Source organism: Sceloporus undulatus, chromosome 6 (genome assembly GCF_019175285.1).
Source record: "Sceloporus undulatus isolate JIND9_A2432 ecotype Alabama chromosome 6, SceUnd_v1.1, whole genome shotgun sequence".
Lineage (NCBI taxonomy): Eukaryota > Metazoa > Chordata > Lepidosauria > Squamata > Phrynosomatidae > Sceloporus > Sceloporus undulatus.
Genome location: NC_056527.1, coordinates 146,526,972 through 146,550,660, shown reverse-complemented (window position 1 = coordinate 146,550,660; position 23,689 = coordinate 146,526,972). Strand labels below are relative to the sequence as shown.

The following is a 23,689-nucleotide window of genomic DNA, read 5'->3' as shown; positions in this document are numbered from 1 at the left end:
TGGTGGGCCACTGGCCAAGTTGCCCTGAGTTTGGGGGATGCATGCCACCCTTGGCCCAATGTAGGAAGCTCTGGCAGAATCTGGTATGTGTGCATGTGGTGATGGCCCATGTGTCAGTGCAGACGTGCAAATGAGGGTGGGCTGGGAGGGGAAAACAGAAACAGAAAGGAAAGGGTGGGGCTGGACTCCTCTGCCACCACAAGGATGGTTGCCACAGCCAGGAAGGTGCCCTGCCTAGCCATTCCATGAGCAGGGAGTGGGGCTGCCTTGGCTGGAAGGGAGCCTGGAGGGCCCCACAGACCACTTGGCCCTTCTCCTTCCCCCTTCCTGGGTGGGACCCCCAAGTGGCAACCTCATCCATGCAGGGAAGTCTTTTTGAAATCTCAACCATGGAACGTTTCTTTTACTGACTTTAGCAAAACCAGACAAGGACAACCCCCCCCCACACACCACCCCCATCCACCCTACAGCCTCCCTGTGAAGCTCAAAATGAAGACTCACAATTTAAAAAGGACCACTATAATGAAACATAAACACTAGCCTCCCAAAGGGCTTGTAGGCAAGGGAGGTGAGGGGAAAGGGAAGGAGGTAAGCATAGAACAGCCCCTCACTCCCAGACAAGATCCAAGCTGAAGAAATCTTGGATGCCATGTCAAATGATGGCTCTCCTATACAGCATCCCTCCCCCAAACGCATCCCACACACTAGGTTCCTCAGCTAAGAATAAAGGCCACCAGCACCCCTTCCCCTGCTTTGTAGCACAGTGAGGCAGAGACCCCAAGAGCCATCCAGTTGGCACCAGTAAAGGAATATGCGGCCAAAGTACTCCTGAGAGGTGTACTCTCCCCTCACAGCCTCCCTGCTCAGGACTTGCCAGGCGGCTGCTTGCGCTCAATGGGCACAGGAAGATTCCCGCTGCCAGAGCAGAGAGATGAGGAGCCCTCAAAACTCACAGGCAGAGGCCGTTCAGAAGAGAATGGTGCTGAGGGCATCCAGAAGGGGCTGGAAGGGGACAATGGCAGTGGAGGGAAACAGACAGAAAGAGGCTCCAAACACATCAAAGCTTGGCTCCTCACTCAAATCAAACAGAAAGATGCAGACAAGAGGAACATATGGCAACCGCACTACACCCTTTCTGCGTGACAAAACAAAGGGGCAAAAACCAAACCAGGAACCCACAGAACAGCATGCATCCCTCAAAACAGTCCAAGCTGCATAAGCTCCTTGGTGGCTTATTTGGTGGGCAGGATTATGCCAAGTGGGCAGGCGGAGAGAGATGGGCCACACTGCCATGCCTTGGCACCACACAAGAGCACCACCGGGGAAGAGAGAGAGGTCTCTTGAAGTAAGAGGTCAAGCATCAGTAACAGGAGTAGGAGGGGGAAGAGGAATCCTCACTTTGGGGGAATGTGAGCAAAAAACGGGCCCTGCTAGTCCGTCTTCCTTCCCTGACTGCTCTCTCAGTGGACAAAAAGCCACACACCCCACACACATGAAAGGTGTGGGGGATGATCAAAAGGGCAGCTTTGTTTTTGAAATGTTCAGGGTGCAGCCAGTGTGCTGCCCAGCCAAGCCCAGTGCTTTGGCAGCCAAAGCTTCCCGCTCTGGATGCCTCTGGGCCCCACAGGAGGCAGCAGGAGAATGGTCCCCTGGTACTTTGCAGCACACCCAGCTGCCCCCACCCATCAAAATGCCCCTCGCCACAAGCCCAGGCAAGTTGGTGGCATCTGGAGAGGACCTCAAGGTGATGGAAGAGAAAGGGAAAGAGGGAGGAAATGTGTTTGGGGGAAGCAATCCTGAGACAGAATTAACTTGAAGATAAAGCAAATTAAATATGTCCATTTGGACAATGTCTCCCCAAGAAAAATAGCGTTAAAGATAATGCAGGTGAGCTTAATCCACGGTTTTCTCAGGAAGGCAGGAAGGGAGAAAGATGCAGAGTCTACTCTTGGCACATGGCTGGTATCTCCCCTGCCCTCCTCCCTACTGCCATGCCCCCCGTCCGGTGGCACCGAGAGGCTCCTACTCACCCAGTGAAGGCCTGGATGGCCAGCTTGGAGGCCTCCAAGGAGCCACCACCGACGATACGAGCCTTGGATGGAGGAGAAGAAGGAAAAGCTGGGTTACTGGGCTGGCTGGGAGGACGAGGAGACAAGTGCGCCACACACAGAACAGGACACACCTGGGACGGAAAAGCTAAGCAGGGCCAGCTCCACGCCAAAGCCAAGAGTCCTCCTCGGTCAAAAAGATAACAAGAACAACAACAACAGCAACAACAACAACAACAATGGAGGTGCCACAACCAGCATTTAAAGAGATCCCCTCCTGGCCGGCCAGCCAACCCAGGTGGCCCCTTGGGGATGGATGGACGGAGGGATGGCAGACAGAAGGGCAGGCGGCTTCCTTTTAAAACCTGGGGTGCAAGCGCGGGGGTGGCCAGCGGGTAAGGGGGCTGACTTGCCATGGGCAGTAGAATTGGAATCCCAGACTGAGAACTAGCAAGACGTATGACCCCACAATATGTCAGAGAACCACTATGAGAGGGGAGAGGGGGCGCCTGCATATCGCGGGGGGATCAAGGGGGCAGGGAGGGCAGAAGCATGGAAAGCCAGAGGGATGGCAGGGAACATGCGTGTTTCACCACTTAAATGGGGGACCAAGCGGGTCAAACTGGGTAACAAAACACAGGCCCACAAAAGACAGCCCCCAGCCCCCCTCCAAGGAAACAGGTGAGGTCAGAACCTTTTCATCCACAGAACTGCTGTCTGAAAGAGAATTGGGGAGAGGAGGAATAAAAACAGTTAGTTCCAAGAGTCTCCAGGAAAGGGGGCACAGCTCAGATGCAAAGGCTACCCTCGTGCCAGGGGCCAGGATGGCCGGCCAGCCAGGATGGGAGGCTCTACAGCTAAGGCTAAGCCAAGGCAGGGCAGGCTGGGTGCCCATCCACCATCCCTCCCTCTCTCCATCCATCCCACCCTGCCCCAGCTTTGTGGCCCTTCTGTGCTGCAGGCAGGACTGGGTGGCACAGGCGGGGGCAGTTTTGAGCATGTGGCACAGGCCAAGGGGCCTCTAGGGGCCAAACCCTTTTCTGGCACAGAGTTCTTATGGCCCGTCGATGAACCCAAGCCCTCAGAAGCTGGCTCCAAATGGGCATCCCTCAAGTGAAGAGCCCCACCTTCCCGAAGGATGGGTCATCTGGGCTGAGAGCACCACGGCCATACAAACAGGGCATAAAATAAAAGAGTACAGCCACCAAAATACACAGTTGGGTCAAAGGGGCTCGTGCACATTGAAAACTGCAGCACTATGGTTTCACTTGAACCTCCATGGCTACACCATGGAATCCTGGGATTCATGGTTTGGAGATGCACTAGAGCTCTTTGGCAACTGTCAGAACCCTTCCCTGGACTCTACATTCCATAGGATGGAAATGTGGGAATGGAAACATTATTGCAGCACCAGGTAGTTTGGAAGGGCATTGATGGTCCCACACTCTTTTCCTAGGAGGAAGAGGACTGGACTCAGATGCCCTAGGTGCCCTCTGCCTTGTCCCAACATGGAGAGCTTCCACCATGAGGGCTATGTCTATGGCTCAAGCACCAAGACAACCACAGGAAGGCCAAAGTGGCTGGCGATGGCACCTCCATTTGCCAAACCAGACCCTCCCTCCAGCCCTCCCAGTTACTGCCAGTGTGTTAAGAAATTGGGATGTACTAAGTCCAGGCTTCACTCCCTCTCTATGGCCTGGAGCTCCTGGCACTGGGACTGTGCCCCCCCCTCAGACAGTGGTCCCCTGGCAGAGGAAGAGCCTCAGACCCAGGGGGCCATGTCTCAACAGACCACCATCCAACCCAAAGGCTCCTCTGCCCAGGACCCAGGAAGTGTGCCACTCACATGGCTTAGGCAGAAGCCAAAGCCAATTGTGCTTCGACATGTCTGATTAGGAAACTCATAAATGAAAATGATGAGTGCTTTGGTTCTGTATTCTTGCATGGCAGAAGGAGGCTGGACTGGATGGCCCTTGGGGTCTCCTCCAGCTCTAGGAGTCTATGATTTTACGCATGCACGGTGGTTCCCACTGCGCCATGCGTTTGACGTTGCAAAGCAAGGATTCTGCGAGTGCAGCATTCGGCAAGATAAAAACATTAAAGTGTTTTTTAAAAAGGCTTGTCACTGACAATTGTCGTCTATGTCACGAATGGAGTCTCTGCAATCCAACAGCAACTAAGCCCCCGTTTCCATTCACTCGTCCTCAAGGGCAGAGAGCGCAGTGCAGCAATTAGGTAAGGGAGTCTCCAACGGGACCCAAATGCCCGCGGCTGTAGCCAGGTTATCCCACTCCAGGAACAGCTGCCAAAATGAACAGGGAAGGGGCAGGAGGGGTTGCAAAGGCCACCCGACCCCCTTGGGTCAAGGAGGAGCCCAGGACAGGGCTTGGGCCCCACACTGGCTCCTTCCCTTCAAGGCTTTGGCTCCTTCCCTTCAAGGCCTTGGACTGGTACCTTATGGGCAAAGAGTTGGCTGCCCACAATGAAATGGTTTGGATTGGATGCTGTTGGGCCAATCTGGGCTCGGATCTGGGCCAACAGCAGCAGTGTTCCCTTGCCCAGGCCCTAGAGCCCTTCACATGCCAGCTGCCCAGTAAATCTACACTTTGGACCAGGGGTAGGCAACCGTTTTGAGCCGGGGGCCGGGTTGCTGTCCCTCAGACAACTGGAGGGCCGAAGCCAAAAAATAAATAATTAAATACTTAAAAAAAAAATTTAAATAAATAAATCGGGACAAATGTAGGACAACATTTTCAAATGGTGGACACTTTTTTTTAAAAAAGTGGAGGACATGCAAAAAAAAATTGCTGATTTTTTTAAAAAATGTTAATATAAATGCATGTTTCTGAGGTGTCTATAGACAATTGCCCCCCTTGCCCCTGCGCGCGAGAGGCCAAAGGCCCTGGCGGCAATCGGCAGCAGGACCAGGCTGGGGCCAGTCCCAAGGCCTCGCTGGGCCGCATCCGGCCCGCGGGCCGCAAGTTGCCTACCTCTGCTTTGGACCTTCGAATAGATACACCACAAAAACTAATACAGGGAAAGATTGCCCTGTAAATCAAACAGATGTGCTGTAATAATTAAACTCTTCCTCTTGGCCAGGCAAAGAAATCCACTCTCTTTATAACAGTTTAATTAGAAGAGAGCTGGGGGGAGTGCAAATGCTGATTAAGAAGGGCTGGCTGGAGCCAGGGGGGTGGTGAGGGGGGGATGCATGGCAAGGCCTGGTGTCTTGTTTTCCAAGCAGAGAGATCTCCCAGCAAAGAGGCCACCGAGGAGGAGGTCTCTGGCAGCACTTAAGCATCACTCTCAGGGCTTCCTGTGTAAGAGAAACATTAAGCTACAAATTACATGCCTTAATTGAGAGCACACGCCGCCAAATTAGTGCACCCACACAAGACAACTCTTCTGTAATTGGCATTACGCTGCCCATGAGCAGCTAATGGGTACACAACATGAAGAACCAAGGAGGGAGGGAGTCAGCAGAGAAGGGGCTGTGCACCAACAATTAGCTTCATGTGGTCCTCTACACACATGCACACACACTCTTCTGCCCAGTCATCCTTCCTTGGCTGCATCACCTTCCCAGCTGGCATCATGCCACCACAGTGACCATCATCCCCTACCAGGACTGGGAAATTATCCTTCCCCCCCCCCCACACCAGCCCAAGCCACAGCCAAACGCTGAGCTTGACTTGGCCATTGCCAGGAGACCCCAGAGGGACCCCTGGGAGCAAAGCTCACTGGAGGTCCCAGAGGGCAACAGCCTGGACACTCCGGTCAACTGCCCTGGCCACCATCATGGTGCCACTGCTGATACTAGAGAGTTGTGCCCTTCCTGGGTCCAACAGCTGGCATTTCCTTGGCAACCAAACCCCAGGGAGGGAAGGCTGTTTGCGGAAACGTTTCGTGGCAACCCAGAGCGAGCGCCTGGGCACGGGAGGGGAGGAGGGCTGTATTTCCAGAAGCCCCTAATTAGGCTGGGAGAGGAAAATGGAGAGGATAATGGCTGAGGAAGCCTCCCCATCAGTCAGAAGGACTCCAAGGAAGCCATGCAGGAATGATGGAGTCTAAAATTACCACTCTACAGTGCAAAGGACTGAGGCGGCTTTGCCCAAAGGAGCCGGCGTTGCCTGGAGCAGCTGGCAGAGAAGGAGGGAAACAGAAGATCCCCTCCCTCCCTTCCTTCCCAGCTTCTGCACCTGGAAGAGAATATCCAGGCTTCCCCCAGTTGTCCAAGGGGCACAGCACCCAGACCCACTTGTCTGATACAGAGGAGGTCAACTAAGAATTAGGAAGGCCTGAAGGGGAAACCAGCATGTGGGAAGGCACTGGCCAGGGGAAGCCAAGAGGGACCACTATGGGGGGGAGGGGGACATGCTCAGCCAGCTCCCCGGCCCTTGCCTTTGCTCCGGGTGGAGGCCACTGAAAGGGGGGGGCAGGAGATGGCCGCAAGGGTGTGGGCAATGGACTCCAGCTGCTCCTTTACAAATAAAAGGCCAGCGTGGCATAGTGGTTTGAGCACTGGAATACCGCTCTGCAAACCAAGGTTCAAATCTCCACTCTGCCACTCTCACAGGCTCACAGCCTCGGGGGGGGGGGGGGGACAAAAGGCAACCCCCACTCTGAAGAAATCTTGCCAAGAAAACCCCATGATAGCTTTGCCTTGGAGTTGCCATAAGTCATAAATGACTTGAAGGCACACCAGCACCATATCATTAGCCCCAAGGAGGCTGGCCACCAAAATCTCAATCTTAAAGCCAAAAAGGCTGAGAATATCATTCTTTAAAAAGAGGCACCAAGACTGAGTTTTCATATGTTTAAAAACATTTTTAAATTGCCAGAAGAAAAGAAAAAGTTTCCATAGCTTATTTTAAAAACCCTGGAAGATGGGGCCTTACTGAGAATGTGGGGGCGTCCTCTAAAAAAGCCTGCCCCCCCTCTACCTCCCTGGCTCTATTTGGGGTTGAGCTGGGGCCAAAGAAACAGCCTGCTCAAGTCACATGATGACCCTCTTTAAATACCCCTCAAGGGCATCTACCCCAACTGAACATTAGAAGGAACGCCTTGAGAGCTATTTTGCAACAGAGCGTATACTCTGATGGGGTCTCCTTCTCTGGACACCTTCAAAGAGATGCTGGACAGCTCCCTGCTGGAACTGCTTTCACCTGAGGTCCTGCACTGAACTGAGATGGGCCTGATGGCCTGGCCTCTCGGGCCCCTTCCAGTTCTCTGATTCTGTGATTCTAGCGGGGAGAAAGAGATCCCAATCCTCCAGCCCCCTCAGCCCCCATCCCAGGAACTGCCATTGGAGAAGTAGCCCCCACCGGCCTCCTCTCAGAAATTACTCCAGAGAAACTCAAGAGAGAGCCCTCGTCCTCTCACAGCCCGGCCTGCCTCACAGGGATGTTGGGAGGACAGATGGGATTGAAGCAATGAGGCAACCACACAGAACAGGGGAGCCGTGGGTGGCACCTGTCAGGCCATGAGGGGGATGGCAGCACAAAACCATGGCCCAGGCCTGGCCCTCAGTCTCCTCCCTCCCTCTCTTCCTTTCTTCCTCCCTTCCTTCCACCAACCAGTCCATTGCTGAGCCATCCAAATGATTCCACTTGAAAACAGCCCCCAAAGGCCTCCCCAGGGAAGAAAGTGTCCCTTCCACCGAAGCAAAGGCACTCAAAATCCCACACGAAGCCAACCCACCAGCCAGGCCTGGGAAGCATCAAATTGGATAAAAGCAGGGGGGAAACTCTGTGTCCCCCTTGCAGCTCAAAGCCCACAAATCCTCACTTTGTGAAAGTCAGGAACACAGCCCCGGGATAAAAACAGATTTTAATTCCTTAATGTCATTATATGGCTATTATCGAAGAACCAGATCAGAAGAGTGGGAGAGTTCCCAATGAAGAAATGAAACCTTACTGCCCTAAGGATCTCACCCCAGAGGACATGGGGTGCATGGGGCAGTGCTGGGGGGCACACGGCTCCCAGCCCGCACCCCAAGATGGAAGGGACGGGGTGAGAGATGACAGCCTCCACATCCTCCTGCCATCCGGATGCTTCTCGCCTGGGAGGGGACAGTGTGGGGCTGGTTTGCCTACCATTCATGGTGTGCCAGGCAGAGAGAGGGCAAAGAAACAGAGAGAAATCCGTCCCACACGAGGCAAGTGGCCAAGGGGTGCTTTTCACATCAGCTCCAGATAAAGCCCCTTCTGGCTCCTGGCTCCTGTTCCTTGACACCTGAGCAACATTGGCTTGCACAGAGAAGCTGCTTCTTTGGCTGGGGAGCATCACAAGAGAGGAGACCCCACATCTGAGGCAGTGGGCCTAAGGAAGACTGGAAGGCGGCATCCCCCAAGGAGCATCACAAGAGAGGAGACCCCCACAGAGGAGAGGCAACTGGGCAAAGGAGCTCCAGCAGAAGAGGCCCTTCCTCCAGCTGCAGGCCGCTTGTAAGGAGAACAACTGCTGCATGCCCACTGCTTGGCAACCCCCAAGGGAGGCTGGAAGCAGGGCTGGAGACAGAAGAAGGGGGTAGCATCCCGTCCTTCTCTGCTCAGGTCTGCAGAAACCCAACAGGTTGGGTTTCCCACAGCACCCATTGCTAGATCCCCACAATCATTTCCAAAAGCACATTTAGACCTGAAAAGCCAAACCCCAGAAATCCACTCAGCCCTTGCTTTCTATTCCACAGCTTCTTCTGCAGAGCAACCAAAGCAAAGCTCCCAGATCCACCCGAGGAGAGCGCTGGGCTGTCAGTCACAGGACCAAGATGTGCCTAGGGAGCCGTGGAGTCTGAGCAAGATGGAGAAATGCCTCAACAGACACCAGGATCATTCAAGGAGTGCCTGTTGTCTAGAGGGACATGGGCCACAGCAAATCAAAATACAGGGCTCAGATTTCCACAAAACCCAAACAAGGAAAAAAGGGTTTCTGTAAGCAAACAAGGACACCAAAGGTCCCCACAGGCCTCTCTGGCAGCAACCGCAGCAGCTGGTGCCGATGGGAGGCTGCCCAAGAGAGGATGGGCAATGGACACCACAGTCCATTTTGCCCCTTCCCACAAGGCAGGTGGCCTGCTTTCTCCCCAGCGGAGCCTTTGAAGAAAGCCCCTCAAAGCCAAACTGAAAGGAAGCTGCTCTGGCCCAAATACGGCCGGTCAAGTGGCTGCTCTTGAGCGCATTTGGCTCTGGACACCGTAGGGCAGGGGTAGGCAACCTGTTTGAGCCAGGGGCTGGGTTGGTGTCCCCCAGACAAGGGGGGGAGCCAAAAAATAAATAAGTCAATACATTAAATATATAAGGACAACATTGTCAAATGTAGGACACATTTTATAAAAATGGAGGACATTCAAAAAATTTGGTGATTTTTAAAAAATGTTAATCTAAATGCATGTTTCTTAGGCATGATCAAAATGGAAGACATTTGGGCATTATTCCTAGACAGATGGCAGAAATGGACTTCCCTTTCTGGCCAACCCCCCCTCCCCCCATTCCAAACAGCACATTTGGGCATTGAACATGGCTTTACTTAACATGGCCTCTTGCATATTTCAGAGGCTTATTGCATAACCAAACTCTTTGGGTTTCACACTGAACATGGGTTCACATGGCTATGCATATTGAACATGTCAAGGTGGTTTCACAGTTCTTGCACCAAGTGTACTTCTCAGAAGTGTGTACTTGGTCAAGGGACTTTGGTTTTTCTTCACTGCTCATATCATCATCATTATCATCATCACCACTACACTATCACTGTCAAAACAAGGGAGACTTGTTAGCATTAAAAGCACCCAAAACACACTTTGGAAGGTGACATTCTCTCAGCTTCTGAAACAGTGCCTGCATGCCTCTCAAGCTGACTCATATCATCATCATCATCATCATCATCATCATCATCATCACCATCACCATCATCACCACCACCACACACCCCCTCCACCCTATCATTGTCAAAGCAAGGGAGACTTGTTAGCAATTAAAGCGCAAAATAAATTTAAAAAAAAAACCTTGAGGCCTCTGGCCACTCACCACCTCCTCCTTCTGCTCCCCTCCGCCTCTATCCTCCTCCTTCTCCTCCCCTCTTCCTCCTCTTCCTTTCTCCTCTTCCTCATCTTCATTCTCTCCTCTCCCCCTCCTCCTCTTCCTTCTCTTCTTTCTCCTCTTCCTTCTTCTCCTCCCCCTCCTCCTCTTCCTTCTCCTCTTCCTCCTCCTTCCTTCTTCTCCTCCCCCCTCCTCCTCTTCCTCCTCCTCCTCCTGCTCCCCCCTCCTCCTCTTCCTTCTCCTCTTCCTCCTTTTCCTTCTTCTCCTCTCCCCTTCTCCATGTGCCGTGCGGCCTGGGGGCGGGGCGGAGGAGGCAGAGGAGAAGGAGGTGGGCAGCACGGGGCCACGCAGGGAGGCAGGGAGGGCAGCGCGGGGCTTCCCCCTTTGCCTCCTCTGCCCCAGGCCACGCGGCCCTCCTCTTCCTCCTCCGTGCGGTGGTGGAGGAGGGCAGCGCGGTCGGGTGGCCCAGGAGGAGGTGGAGAAGGAGGAGGAGGTGGTGGTGGTGGCGGCGGCGGCGGCGGCAGCAGCGGCAGGACTGGGCTGGGGCCGGTCCTGCAGCCTCCGCGGGCCGCATCCGGCCCATGGGCCGGGGGTTGCTGACCCCTGCTGTACGGCCACTTGCCCAGCTTCTCCCCTCGGCTCTTCAATAAACGTCTTTGGTTTTCCTGGCTGTCTCTGGGCCACTTCTTTTAAGAAAAGTACAGTGTTCAACCAACTGGGCAGGTCAGAAGAATCTCTAGGGCTCAGTCTGAGAACTCAGCACATCTAAATTACATGAACCCTAGAATTCACATTGTTTTAATTTTTTTATTGTTTAATTTATTTCAAACCTCCCTCAATGATAAATTATCCTCCCAAAGCAGTTTATGATAGTCATGATGGATCAGCATAACATAAATCAGATAGAACAATCAGCATAACATAAATCAGATAGAACAATCAAATAAAAATCATCAGCAGATAACAAGAGCCACATGAAAATAGCACCAGCAGATAAAATAGCTGTAGTATTGTAACTCACTCAAAAGCCAACAGGAATGAAAGTGTTGTGAAGACACTCCCAGATGCCAGAACAAGAAGAGGCCACATTTATTGCCCCAAGGTGGGAATCCCAGGTATGCCGTGTGGGCGCCAGAGGGGCACAGTGCCCATTGCCCACAGCACCTCCCAGCCCTGGCAGACAGCCCAGGGAACGGGCCCATTAAGAGGATCAAACGCCTGGTTCATACATCTCCTGCTAACCCTACCCCTACCCCTGACCCTGACCAGCGCTGCTGCCCTACTGCAGAGTTATTGCAGTCTGACACCGCTTTAACTGCCACGGCTCTACCTTATGGACTCCTGGGATTTGTAGTTTGTTGTGGCACCAGAGCTCTCTAGCAGAGGCGGCTAAATATTTTACAAAATTACAAATCCCAGAATTCCACAGCATGAAGCCACAACAGTTAAAGTGATGTCAAACTGCATTAATTCTGCAGTGTAAATGCAACTCTGAGTAAATGCCACAAAATCCTTTACCACTTTAACAGTGAGCAAGATAGATTTTTCTTAAAACCAGCAGTTTGATATGTAATGCAGTCACACCACTGAAACTGGATTTAATTCAGTTTACTCAGGCAGTTTCAGTGGGACTACAGAGCTCCTGTATCAAGGCTGAACTGCACTGCAGTTCGGCTCCTGCATCTGGCCATGTTGGCTTCAACCGGAGCTTCTGCCCCGAGTCCAGACTCATTCTTACAGGACGCAGAGAAAGTTTCTGTGGCATGGCAATCGAAGGGAGAAAAACAACTGTAAACACCAAGCACCCCTTTATGTCATTGTGCTTTTTGCTACTGCTGCTTACTGGTAAAATATCGTAAATGCCATACCTCCAGCAAGGATCTTCTCCTCCAGCTCGCTCATCTGTTTCTTGTACGCCTTGAGAGCAGCATCTTTAAAAGATGGGCGTACTCTCGTCTTGACTGGAATTTGAACTGGAACTTCTGGGAAATTCTGGTTTTCATCTTCAAGCACTTCTTCCACTTCCGTTTCAAGAACCAAATCACCCACAAATTCCAAGACATCTTCACTAACCACATTGTTACTGAAATACTCCTCGGGCATCTCTTCCTGCGAGACGGCGCAGGGGCTCTCATAGGGCGTCTCCTCCGGCTCGTCCTCCGAGACCGGCTCCTCCATCTCATGGGCGCTCCTCCTGTTCTCCAGCTTGGCCAGCACTTGCTCCATCACCTCCATGTAGTCAGTCTCGTTCTCACCAACAGGCTCACTGTAGTCTTCCTCCTTCTGCTCCTCGCCCTCCTCTTCATCGGCTTTGTAGTAATACGGCTCAGTGTAAACATCTGAATCCAGAGTGGTACTCGATTCATTCGCTGTTGACTGGGACAATGTCCAAAACCTCCCCATGAAAGATGATCCGCTGTCCTCGCCGCCACTTAGGCTCTGCGTGCTTTTGTTCCACACCACTTCCAAGGCTGACCTTGCCCGCTGCAGAGTCTTTCCAAATTTAGGGAAATTGAATGTCTTGTCTGAAAGGTCGATGCTCAGTCGGCTGTGCCATGATTTGGGAGGCGCCTCCTCGGAGTCGTCGCTCGGCAGTTCACTTTGGCTTCGGTACATGGCAGGCAACCGGTTCTGATTCTGGTATAGGCTATTGGGGGTGCTCTCCTGGTAGCCACCATACTGGTCATCCCACTGGCCCTGTGGCTCACTGCTGAGCCCCTGAGCAGGAGGGCTGCTGCCGTTCAGGGCAAAGTCATTGTTTTCAGCATCATACTGGATATCAGAGATCTGGCCGTAGTCTACCTGTGGGTCAGAAGAGCTGCTCAAGTCGTAAGTCAAAACGTCTTGTGTTGAGGAATCCAAGCCCAGGTCCGTGTCCTGTTCTAGCTGACTCCACTCCTTCCATTGTGAAGGATCACCTTCCAGGGAGACCTGGGAGTCGCTGTAATGGCTCCTGTCACTGGACGCACACACCAGGCCATTGCTGACACCACTGTCCACGGCTTCAGCATTGTCAACTTCATCCCCAGTCCTATAAAAGTGACCTTCTTGGTTCAATGTCCGCTCTTGTGAGCTGCAGCACCAGCTGGAGGAGTCCTCATGCGTTCTCTGCCAGAGCTCTCGGTCAGAAGAAGATAAGAGCGAGCTGCCATTGGTCCTGCCGAAATACGGGTTCTCCGAAAAGTCTTCAGAGTAGGACTGGCAGAGTTTAGAGAAATCTGATTCTGACCGGCTGAGCTTGAGCATGCCAAAGTCGCTCTGTGACTGCCAGAGGGGGGTCATGGTGTTGTAGCTGATGGCCATGGGCTCCTTGGCCAAGCCCTTCGTCCCGGGGGACTCTTCCCTGTGGCTGACTTGACCAGGGAACCTGTTGCCATTCGCAGCTCCCTGGAGGACCTGGGTGTTTGGGAGCCCCTCCCGGGCCTTGGCAGTAGGGCTCCTTTTAATCTGTGGTGCCGATTTGGATATCTTTGCGTAGCTATTCCGATTTATATCTGATTCGGGTTCTTTGTCACTGCTGTCGGGTGACTCCCAATCATGTTTCTTCGCTTTCACCTCAGCAGCCAGGGGCTTCATATCCATGCTCTCGTAGGTCTGTGAGGAAGGCAGGCTTCTCTCCTTCCTCTCTCTTGAGTCATGAGAGAGGATATCGGTCGAGACGCCAATGCCAGACCCTTTGAGTTTGTAGGATTTCTTCAAAACTAAGTCTCTTTGCTGTGGCGTTTCAAAGTAAACGAGGATGGGCCGGGGCTTAGCATTGGGGCAATCCCTCTGATGTCCCACTCGGTGGGCAAACTCCACTTTGACAGAATTCTGGGCCTCTGAAAACCCCATTCTGTCTACTAAAGTCCTGTACACCACGCATTCCACGTTCTCGCCCTTCTCCTCGGGCACGTTGAGGAACCTCAGGCTGGTCTTACTCCCTGTGTGCCCGATCTGCTTGATGTAGTCGTGGATGTCCCGGGTTTCCCGCCTTGACTGCACGAACCCTGTCCGCAGCTGCTCGATCTCACTCTGCACCACCTCCACGCTGCTGGAGATCTCATCGATGGACTGCTTCAGGGCATTGACATGGCCCCGCAGCTCCGAGAGCTCTGTCTCAATCTGGCTGATGCCCTGGAGCTCCTTGAAGATCATCTCCATCACATCGTGGGTTTGGCTGATGCAACCCGTTGAGCTGAAGCTGGGCTCCAGGGGGCTGGACTTGGGCGGGCGGGCGGTCCGGTCGAGGGACTTGCTCCTCAGGCCCCAGGTCCTCCTCCAGGTGCTGAGCTCCGAGTCAGAGGAGACGCACTCCTGGCTCTTCTTCCATTTCCTCAGCTTTCTCAGCGCGCCAAGCTTCAAGCTGTGCAAGGTGCGCTCTCCGTCTGAGCTGCCATCTGAAGGGGCCAGGCTGCTCAGGCTCTTCCGGTTGCGCCTGACGGGCATCGTGTGAGACGAATGTTCCCGGCTGCTGCTCAGGCCTTTGGTTTCGCTCAAGGAGTCAGAATAGGAGCTCTCGTTGGAGGAGGGATCTCGAGGGAGGTCCTCATTCTTGTTGGTTAAGAAAACGCTCCTCTGCAGCCCATTGGCAATTGCCACCCGGTAGCTGAAGGTCGGGGAGAGGGAGAAGTCCTGGCTGCCTCCCTCCTCCTCCGTGGACAGGTTGCGAGCGGAAGAGCACTTGGCAATCTTCCGGACAGTGCTCCTCAAAGTATTGGAGAAGGTGGGATTCTTTACTGGCCCAGACAGAGTAACGTCTTGTTCCTTTTTGCCTTTACAGCTCTCTTTCTTCTCTGTACTGTTTCCCAATTTCTTTGTAAACATTCCTTTACAAATCTTGTATATGTAAGAAGAGAGCAGACTCTGGAAGAGCACAGAAACCATGGAGGGCAACTTCACTCAGCTGTTTCCCGCAAGGAAGGGAGTCTATCCACAAGTGGGTTTGCCTGCTTCCTGCATCATCCTCAGGCAGTGGGACTGCCGCAAACATCCACAAGGGCCACACGTGGCACGCGCTTCTCCTGGGGCCCGTCGAGGCCACCCACAGCAAACAGGGAGGCTATAAAGCGCCTCTTGAAGGAGACCCACCGACGACGACGATGATGATGCAGCTCAGCTTCCCATCAGTCTCCGCAGCATCTAGAAAGCAGGAGAAGGCGTCAGCATGGCCTCCAAACCCATCCCTGCACATACACAGCTGAGGGAGGCTGGGCATTGCCCATCTGACATTTTGCAATTTTTTAAAAACAGCAACAACAACCAAGTTTTGCTACAGACATTAACAAAAATGTCAGAAGGGGTCCTACTCTCTGACTGAGAGACAAAGTGACTTCTGTGGTTTTCATGGCACTATTTGATATATCCCAGCTCAAAGGTTTGGTGTTTAGAAAAACTCCCAACCAAAAGCAAGGCTCACTCAAGAAGAACAGGGTTTTATAAAGGAGATTGGTCATACAGTATATGTATTTTGCTTGGAAATTATTCCTGCTCAGAGCCAAGGCTTCCACACAGACTAGACTTTTGCCCTGGCCTCCTCCTGGGTCAAGTGCATTAAATTCAGCAAGGCTTTGGCAGCATTGCTCACAAGTCACAGGCCTGCCTAGCGCAAAGAAGCCAAGCAGAGAGGCTGGTCTGTGTGTACCCTGCCCAACCTCCTCTTTATTCTTCTAATAGTAGCAATGGCTTTCAGATGCCAGGAGACCCTTCTGCAAACCCTGCCAGCCATTGGCCCGCTTGAACCTCCTCTGCTCTCTCTCTCTTGCTGGCAGTTCTGCTGTTCTGCTCTTTGCATCAGTCTGAATGAGTGCAGCAAAGCAGCATTTCCTGTAGGAATGCACTGACGCGCACAAAGCAAGATATGGTTATGCAAGATATAATTGCAGACACTATTTGCAAGAACAGCTCTCAGGGCATTCAGCAAGCCAGAGTTTCATCCTCTAGTTGCATGGGGGGGGGGGGGCGGGGGAAGTAGACCCTTAAACCAAGTGAGCTCCCTGCCAAGTGCGATGCAGGAGGCAAAGGCAAATGCTCACATGCGATGAAGCACAGGTGCTTTGCTCTTGGGCTGACAGTTGCACCAGAGGCTCAGGAGCAAGAAGGGGATGATGGTGGCAGAGAGCAAAGAGACTCCACTTCCACATCTCTCGCACCCGCTTCCAAAGCCACACTGCTGTTATGCATCTCCAAAATAACTAGGAGGGGGCTTCAGAGCAGCCCCGCAGCAAAGGGGCATCACTGTCCTAGGCCCTCTCTGTCTCCCTCCCGCTCAGGCTCTGGGACTGAACTGGGGGCCCCTGGGAGCCTGGTTCAGCCTGTGGCCAAGGGGCCCTGCTCAGAACACCAGCATTGAGGGGGGCCTCTTGCAAAGACCTCCTCCTTCTAAAGGGCTGAAAGGCTCAGCAAGGCAGTCAGTTCAAAGGTGGGCATCTTTAGGCCCCGCCTCCTTTGCCTTATGCCCCGCCCATCACTTGCATTCTGGCCCAGAAGAACTTCTTCGGAGCAGGACCTGCTGGGGCTGGGAGGGGCTGCAGGCCTTTGTCCTGGCCTGTGGTGCCTCATTCCGCCCCACCTTGGCAGACTGGCAGACAGACTGTGCCAAAGGCCTGTTTCCCCAGAGAGGAGCCCCCCACTTCCCCGAGCCCCTGGGGGGCAAAGGGACCTCCGCCTCGGTGCCTCTTGGGGGCCCTGCGGTGCCGGAGCCAGGCCCTTGGCGCAGAGTGGCCGGACACACGCCCGAAGATGACCCCCTCCGTGACCCCAAGGGACCTGGGCTGGCTCTGGATGGGGCCCGGCACCCTCCCTGCTTCTGCCTGGAGCCTCTGGGCCAAGGAAGAGCCAAGACCCGCCTGGCTCCAGCTGGAAGCGCTCGAGAGGCTCACGTCCAATGCTCTGGCCCCTTATGTCCAAATGGTCCGCTCCGTCTGACCCCAGAAGGCCAGGCGCAAACTGGCAGCCAGCTAGGCATCTGCCTACCGCCCCGAGAGCCCCCCAAGGGCCGGCAGATGGGGCGGAAGGGGGCTGCCTGCCTGCCTGCCTCCCAGAAGGCCAATGCTTGGCCCCCCAGTTCCCAGCCAGGTCTCCAGAGGCAGCTCCAGGCCCTGGATCCTGGCCGGATCAAAGGGAGCCTCTCTTGCCCAAGGGGGCCCTCCGGTGGACTCCCCTCCCTCCCTCCGCAGCCCTCGGATCCACTCTCCGGTCAGGCCTTAGAATTTCGGGAGGGCGACCGGACTCTGGCCTGGCCCTCTGGACTCTGCCGCAGGATCTGGCCCAGCCCAGCGCTGGGACCCTCTGGCGGCAGGGGTCTCCGGGCAAGGCCTGACATCCGGGCCCAGGGAAGGGGGCTGCTTCCCCTAGAGAGCCTGGGCTCCCCACCTGGGCAGCCTCAGGGAAAGCTCCCAGGATGGACTGCAGGCCCTGGAGGCCCCCTGAGGCGCCCCAGATGCCCAGATCCTCCTCCGCTGGAGCCACAAACCCAGGGGCCCCGGGAAAAGTGGGGGGCTGGCAGGGGGCTCCCCCCTGGGGGGGGAGAAGGGGGGGGCTGGAGGGGGTGGGCCTGGCCCCCAAGTGTCAGGGCCGGGGCCGGGGCCGGGGCCGGGGCCGGAGGGCAGGGCAGGACGAGCGCCCGGAGGCTGCTTTCTGGAAGGGGTTCCTGGCCCCCCGGCGCCTCCTCCGTCTCTTCTGGGGGGCTGGACCCCGCCCCGCCAGGACTGGCCCCCGCTCGGCAGCAGCCCTCCCTCGCTCCCTGCCTTCCTCTCCGAAGCCTCCCAGGTCCCCGGGACGGACTCACCGGGCGGCGGAGGGGCCCGGGGGCTCTGCCTCCTCCTCCTCCTTCAGGAGCCCTCCGCCGAGAGCCTGGCCATGGCGTCCCGCTCGCTGGCTCCCTCCGCTCCTCCGTCCGCTGGCTGTACGGCGCCCAGAGTGGCTCCAGCTGCAGCAGCAGCAGCAGCAGGAAAAGCAGCCCCGCCTCCCTCCCCGGGGCTCTAGTGCTCTCCCTCTCTCGGCCAGCAGGGGGTGCCCTTGCGCCCCAGAGCCCTCCGGGGCTCGGTCCGTGGGGCACCGGGCGGTCAGTGCGTCCGGCTTTCGGCCGAAGGGAGCCGGTCTGCGGAGGGCTTGAGGCATGGCGAGCTTTCCCCGGGGCTTCCAGCTGGGTCTGGGGGCGAAGGGCATCAGAAGCCAAGCAAGAACGAAAAAGCCAAGGCCTTTCCAGCTCCTCCTCCTCCTCGGTTCAGCCAGAGCCTTCTAGGACAGACTCTGCTCCTGGGAAAGAAAGCCGGCAGAAAGGAAACCGAGGCACCTGGGATTCCCAATGGATACCTAGAGATGTATGTATGTATGGTGTGTGTGTGTGTGTGTGTGTATGTGTGTGTGTGTATGTATGTGTATATATATATATATATATATATATATATATATAAATCGATGCCAATCAGGCCTTAGACCTTACTGGATTTAGCCAAAATGACTAAGGTGAGGCTGTCGCACTTTGGACGTATTATGAGACACCGCAACTCCTTAGAAAAGACAGCCATGCTTGGTAAAGCGAGAGGCAGGAGGAGGAGAGGGATCTGTTCAGCCCAGGAATCCACAATGGCTGACCCGCCTTTGCCAGACCTGAGGAAGGGCCTGAAAAGCAGGGTCTCTCCCTCGTTCTTTGGTGTCAAATAACTGCAGCAACCCTCGTCTGCTGTTCTCTGGATTGAAGGTTGTGTTTCTATGGGTGCATTTTAACATGGGGAAGTGAAGGAAGGGCCACCAGAGCAAGCCTGGGACCTGGCCAGTGAAAAGGTGCCCCTGAGACCTGGCTCTTCTCCGCAAGAGTTGCCCTCCCTTGGGTAGGCAGTGCCTTGAAGACGCTCCCAAAATGGAGCACGGTGGGAGTGGAGGCTCCCTTCAGCAGCACCCAAAGTGGCAGGGACAGCACCCCATTGCTCACCAGTTCCTCTGGCAAGTGATGCCCGGTCCCATGGCTGGCCGAGAGCAAGGCGGCAGGGAGCGCACATCGCCATGGGGCTGGCATTGCCTACTGGGAAGATCTGGGCAAGGCTGAAGGAAGGCCTTGGCAGGCAGGCAGGAGTCCTTGTGGCCACCCTTCTGCAAGGATTGCTGCCACCGGCCCAGTCAGTGGCAGGCCATTCAGACACTACACTTCCTCATGGGCCAGGAATGCCACCTGTCATGGCGTGGCATTTGGAGCAATGCCGCCACCACAAAGCATGTGCCACAAACTGAAATCTAATGCTTTCCATGGATGTGCCTCATAGTCATTGCTTTCCCAGAGTTTTCTTTCATTGGGGTTCCGGACAGAGCCATGTTTGGGTGTTTGCGACCAGAGGATGGCGCAGGGCTGGCATCTTGGGAGGATGCAAGGCAAAGGGACATTGTGAAAAAGGGGCAGCAGCAGCAACCCATTTGTGTTCTCAGCAGTGCAGCCGGGAGGGTCATGCGGGAGCGTCTGCCAAACACTGGGCCAAAACTAACAAAATTTATTTCAACAGGGAATAATATAGGATGCTACACTTGGGCAGTAAAAATGAAATGCACAGATATAGGATGGGAGATACCTGGCTTGACAACAGTACATGGAAAAAGGAACTTGGAAACTTAGTAGACCACAAGTTGAATTTGAGTCAACAGTGTAATGGGGCAGCTAAGAAGGCCAATGTGACTCTAGGCTGCATCAACAAAAAAGTATAATGTCCAGATCAAGGAAAGTGATAGTGCCATTCTATTCTGCCTTGGTCAGGCCTCCCCTGGAATAATCCTGAGTCCAGTTCTGGACAACACAATTCAAAAAGGATGTTGAGAAGCTGGAGCATGTCCAGAGGTGGACAACCAAAATGGTAGAAGGTGTGGAAACCATGAAGCCCTATGAGGAGAGACCTAGGGAGCTGCTTAGTATGTTTAGCCTTGCCAGGAGAAGGTTAAGCAGTGACATGAGTGCCCTGTTTAAGTATTTGAGGGATTGTCATATTGAGGATGGAGCAAGCTTGTTTTCTGCTGCTCCAGAGAACAGAATGCAGAGTAATGGATCTGAACTACAGGAAAAGAGATTCCATTTCAACATTAGGAGGAACTTGCTGACAGCAAGAGCTGTTTAGGGGCTGTTTTTAAGCAGAGGCTGGGTGGGCCTCAGTCCCAGGGATTGTGTCTCCTTTCCTGGCAGAAGAAGAGGGATGGACTGGATGCTCTTGCGGGTCTCTTCCAACTTTAGGATTCTGTGGTTCTATGCCAGCCCTGTTTGGTCAGCCCCAGAGCAGAGGCTGCAAGGAAAGCATTTGCCCTGTGGGCAAGTAAGCCATCAAGATGCCTCCCCAGAAGCAGCCACACATCTCTAAGGGCTGGTAGATGGCATCCTTCTATCAGAGGACCAGGGTTCTCTGGGTTCGCCATTGCAATAGCAGCAGCAGCAGCAGCAGCAACCCCAGCCCTGAGTGCTAGCGGACATGGCAAAAGAGGATCTTTCTTTCTTTCTTTCTTTCTTTCTTTCTTTCTGGTTGGACCTGGGAGGCTGAAGAGTTCCCGGGGAATCAAATCTTCCCTCACTCCTTTCAGCTGCAGGGGCAGCCACTCACCCACCACCCACTCCACCTGCCCCCCCCCCACACACATACACACACTGCCTGCCCCAGAGAAAGCCACTGCTGTCCACATAATTAAGACCACAGCTGATCCTTAATGCTAAAAGACAACTTTCCAGCCTCATCAGCATCACCGGCTACACAGCGTGAAGCAAAATGTGTACTGAGGGGGGAAAAAGGGTTTTGGTGGGGGGGGGAACAGGGGGAGGAAGATGCTTTCTTACACATCAAGTTCCTTAGCTGGACAGAACCTAAGCCAAGAGAGGAACTCAGTAATCCCCAGATAATAAATAACTTTGTGGCCATTTCATTTACAAAATACTAGAGAGGGACAAAAGTGCGAGCTGCAAGATTATTACACTGCATTGCCACAGGAAGAGGCAGCCCCTACCAGGACCCCCAGCAGCCCCCAACAGCTGCCTTTAGTTGGCTCAGATCCAGGGGCCCAAGTGGGATTTCTGTTCATGGGCAGGAACTCTTGGCTCTGGGAGGTTGGTTGGTCAGGGGCATCTGACCAACCAACCTCCCAGAGCCAAGAGTTCCTGCCCATGAAGGAGAATATGTGGGGGGAAATGAAACTCAGTCCTTAAGCTCAGCCGCTGGGATGCTGAAAACCTTCTAAATGCCAACAAAGGAGTTGACAGTGGGGTTTGGCACTGCTTCCTTAGGCCCAGCCAAAACAGCCAGACCAGTGGCCTTTTGTGTTGTCCAGAATGCTTTGTCAGGCCACAAAATGGCACAGAAATTAGGGTCTCCAGGAAGAGGATGGAAATTTCTAAAATTAGGCCAGTGGCTGTGGGCATGGGAGCTGCAGAGAGGGAGGCCCAGCGAAGGAGGGAGGCAGAGAGGGTCAGTTTCACCCAGGAGGAGGCTTTGTATCTGAGCAAAAAGCCCAGCTCCAGCCATCAGATCCATCCAGAGCCGTGGCCAGACAGCAAGGCAACAGGCCTCATAGAAAAGCCACTGCGCCCAAGTAGTAGTCTCCTCCATCCCTGCAGAAGCCAACGAGTCCATGGCTTCCCAACGATGCTCCTTGCCCACCTGGAAGGAAATACCCCACAGAGGAGATAGGACACAGGGGGCTGGGGGGAGCCCACCAAGGCTGCATGGTTGCCAAGAATAAGGCCCCCAGACCCTTCTGCCAGGGAGGTCAAAGAGCTGGGCTGCAACCCTAGTCCCCTTGCCCCATCCCAAATCCCCTGCAAACGCTGACATGGGAAATGGACAGGAGAGCACCAGCAGAGTCCTGTTCGTGTTGAAGAGCTGCTGGATGCGGGCAGGAGTCCAGTTCCTGACTGAAGGCAAAGCCGGGGCTGATGCTGCTGGGAGGGGGGGCTGGCCCCGACCTGGCCTTTGAGGTACGGTCCTCAGGTAGAGCCCTCCACCAACAGCAGGGGGTCCCTGCCATAAGCCCCAGAACGGGACTCCTTCTTGTAGGGCTGCACATATCCCTTCTCCCACAGCAGGGCCTTCTGGGGCCTCTGGTACATTTGAAGAGTTCATCCCAAAGAAGTCACAGGGGGCCTGGGAGGCACTGCTGTTTCTGAAGGGTGGCACGGGCTCCCTCCATCCCTCTGTCTGGTGCAGGTGAGGTGGAGGGTGGCTCTGCAGCCCTGACCCACACTCTGCCTGGCATCCTGCCTTCTCTCCCAGCTGAATTCCCAGCCAGGGTGGGAGATGCCCCATGGGTCCCCTTGCTCTTGGTCTCCATGGGCAGAGAAGGGGGGTATCCTTGCACCAGTCACCGCCAGTCTTCCCTACCCGTCTCTGGCAACCGCCAGGGCTCCTGCACTGGCAGAGGAACAGAGACTCCAGCCGGCCTGGCTCTCGAGGGACAACCATCCAGAACGTGGCACCAGCCACTCAGCCCCATAATTCAGTTATAGATCTGCCTAGGGAACCATATGGACAGCTCTCCAAAGCACTGGCTGACCATAAAACCAGCCATAAATAACATTCAACAAATCTTTTCTAAAAAGAGAGATTGTAAATCTTTTCTAAAAAGAGAGATTGTAAACAGAGGCGGTGTGGGGGGTGGGGAGGGCTGGGCCCATGCAGCCTCAGGAAGAAATCACAGGAGACCGGGCCAGTGTGAGCATTGGACTCGGGAGACCAAAGTCTGAATCCCCCTTTGTTCCGCCATGGAAACCACAGAGATTTTGAGCAAGTCATACTCTCTCAGCCTCAGGGGAAGCCAAGGGGGGAAAGCCTCCTCTGAGAAAACCTTGCCAAGAAAACCCCATGGTAGGCTGGCCTTAGGGTTTCATGAGTCAGAAATGAATGGAAGGCACACAGCAACACAGCAAGGGAAGGGACCAGAGAGGACCTGGAAGGCACTGCCCTCTAAGCGGGCAGGTGGGCAAAGTGTGCTTCTGGGGTCCTGCAAGGGGCTCCAGTCCCCAGGCAAAGCCCAGGTCTGCTCCATGGGGCCAGAATGGGGGTCCCCAGTCCTGCTGGCCTGTCCCTCGGGGGCCCTTTGCTCCCTGGAGAAGGGGGAGCTGGGTGCCTCCTGCCCGGATGCAGGCAGTCTGCCCCATGGGCTGCTAGGCCCTTGCCAAAGCTCCTGGGGGTGGAGGGGTGGGAGGCATAGGGACCCCCATCTTTCCTGTTGCAAGCAGGAGACCTCTGGGATTTGTCCGGTTTCAGCCCAAGGAGAAGCTCAGAGAGAGCACCAAGTTCTGAGCTAGACCACCAAACTGCCATTGTCCCTTGTCTATTCTGTCACCAGTCCTCCTTACAACAGCCCTGTGAGGTAAGCCAAGCCTATTCTTATGAAAGAAGGGGGGGGTTCTCATAGCAGTGGAGGGGAGGCGGCTGCTGCTGCTGCTGCTGCTGGCTCTGTTGAACTGAAGGAGGGCCTCTGGGCATTGTTTTCGTTCAAAAGTGCTGGGAAATGGCTGAAGGATAAGTCTCCTCCAACTTTGCATTACAATGCATTCATTACAATAATCAAATGTGAGGGAGCTGCAGTGTTTGTCGTCAACATTAATCTGTTTGTTTATGGAAATAAATCCAGTAGCAGGGGTGGCAGTGCGCCTGCTCCTCT

The 23,689-nt window shown here is 54.5% G+C and overlaps 1 protein-coding gene across 1 annotated transcript in view; it reads right to left on the bottom strand.

The window, feature by feature from the left end:
- Positions 1-17,984, bottom strand: part of UNC13C (unc-13 homolog C) — a 71,686-nt gene extending 53,702 nt beyond the window's left edge. Inside the window, exons 1-4 of the mRNA XM_042474610.1 lie at positions 17,853-17,984; positions 11,953-15,205; positions 2,743-2,765; positions 2,031-2,092 (exon numbers count right to left, since the gene is read on the bottom strand). Of these exons, the coding sequence (XP_042330544.1) occupies positions 2,031-2,092; positions 2,743-2,765; positions 11,953-14,950 (3,083 nt within the window). The 5' untranslated portion in view covers positions 14,951-15,205; positions 17,853-17,984. The remainder of the gene's footprint in view (positions 1-2,030; positions 2,093-2,742; positions 2,766-11,952; positions 15,206-17,852) is intronic.
- Between the last annotated feature and the right edge of the window lie 5,705 nt (positions 17,985-23,689).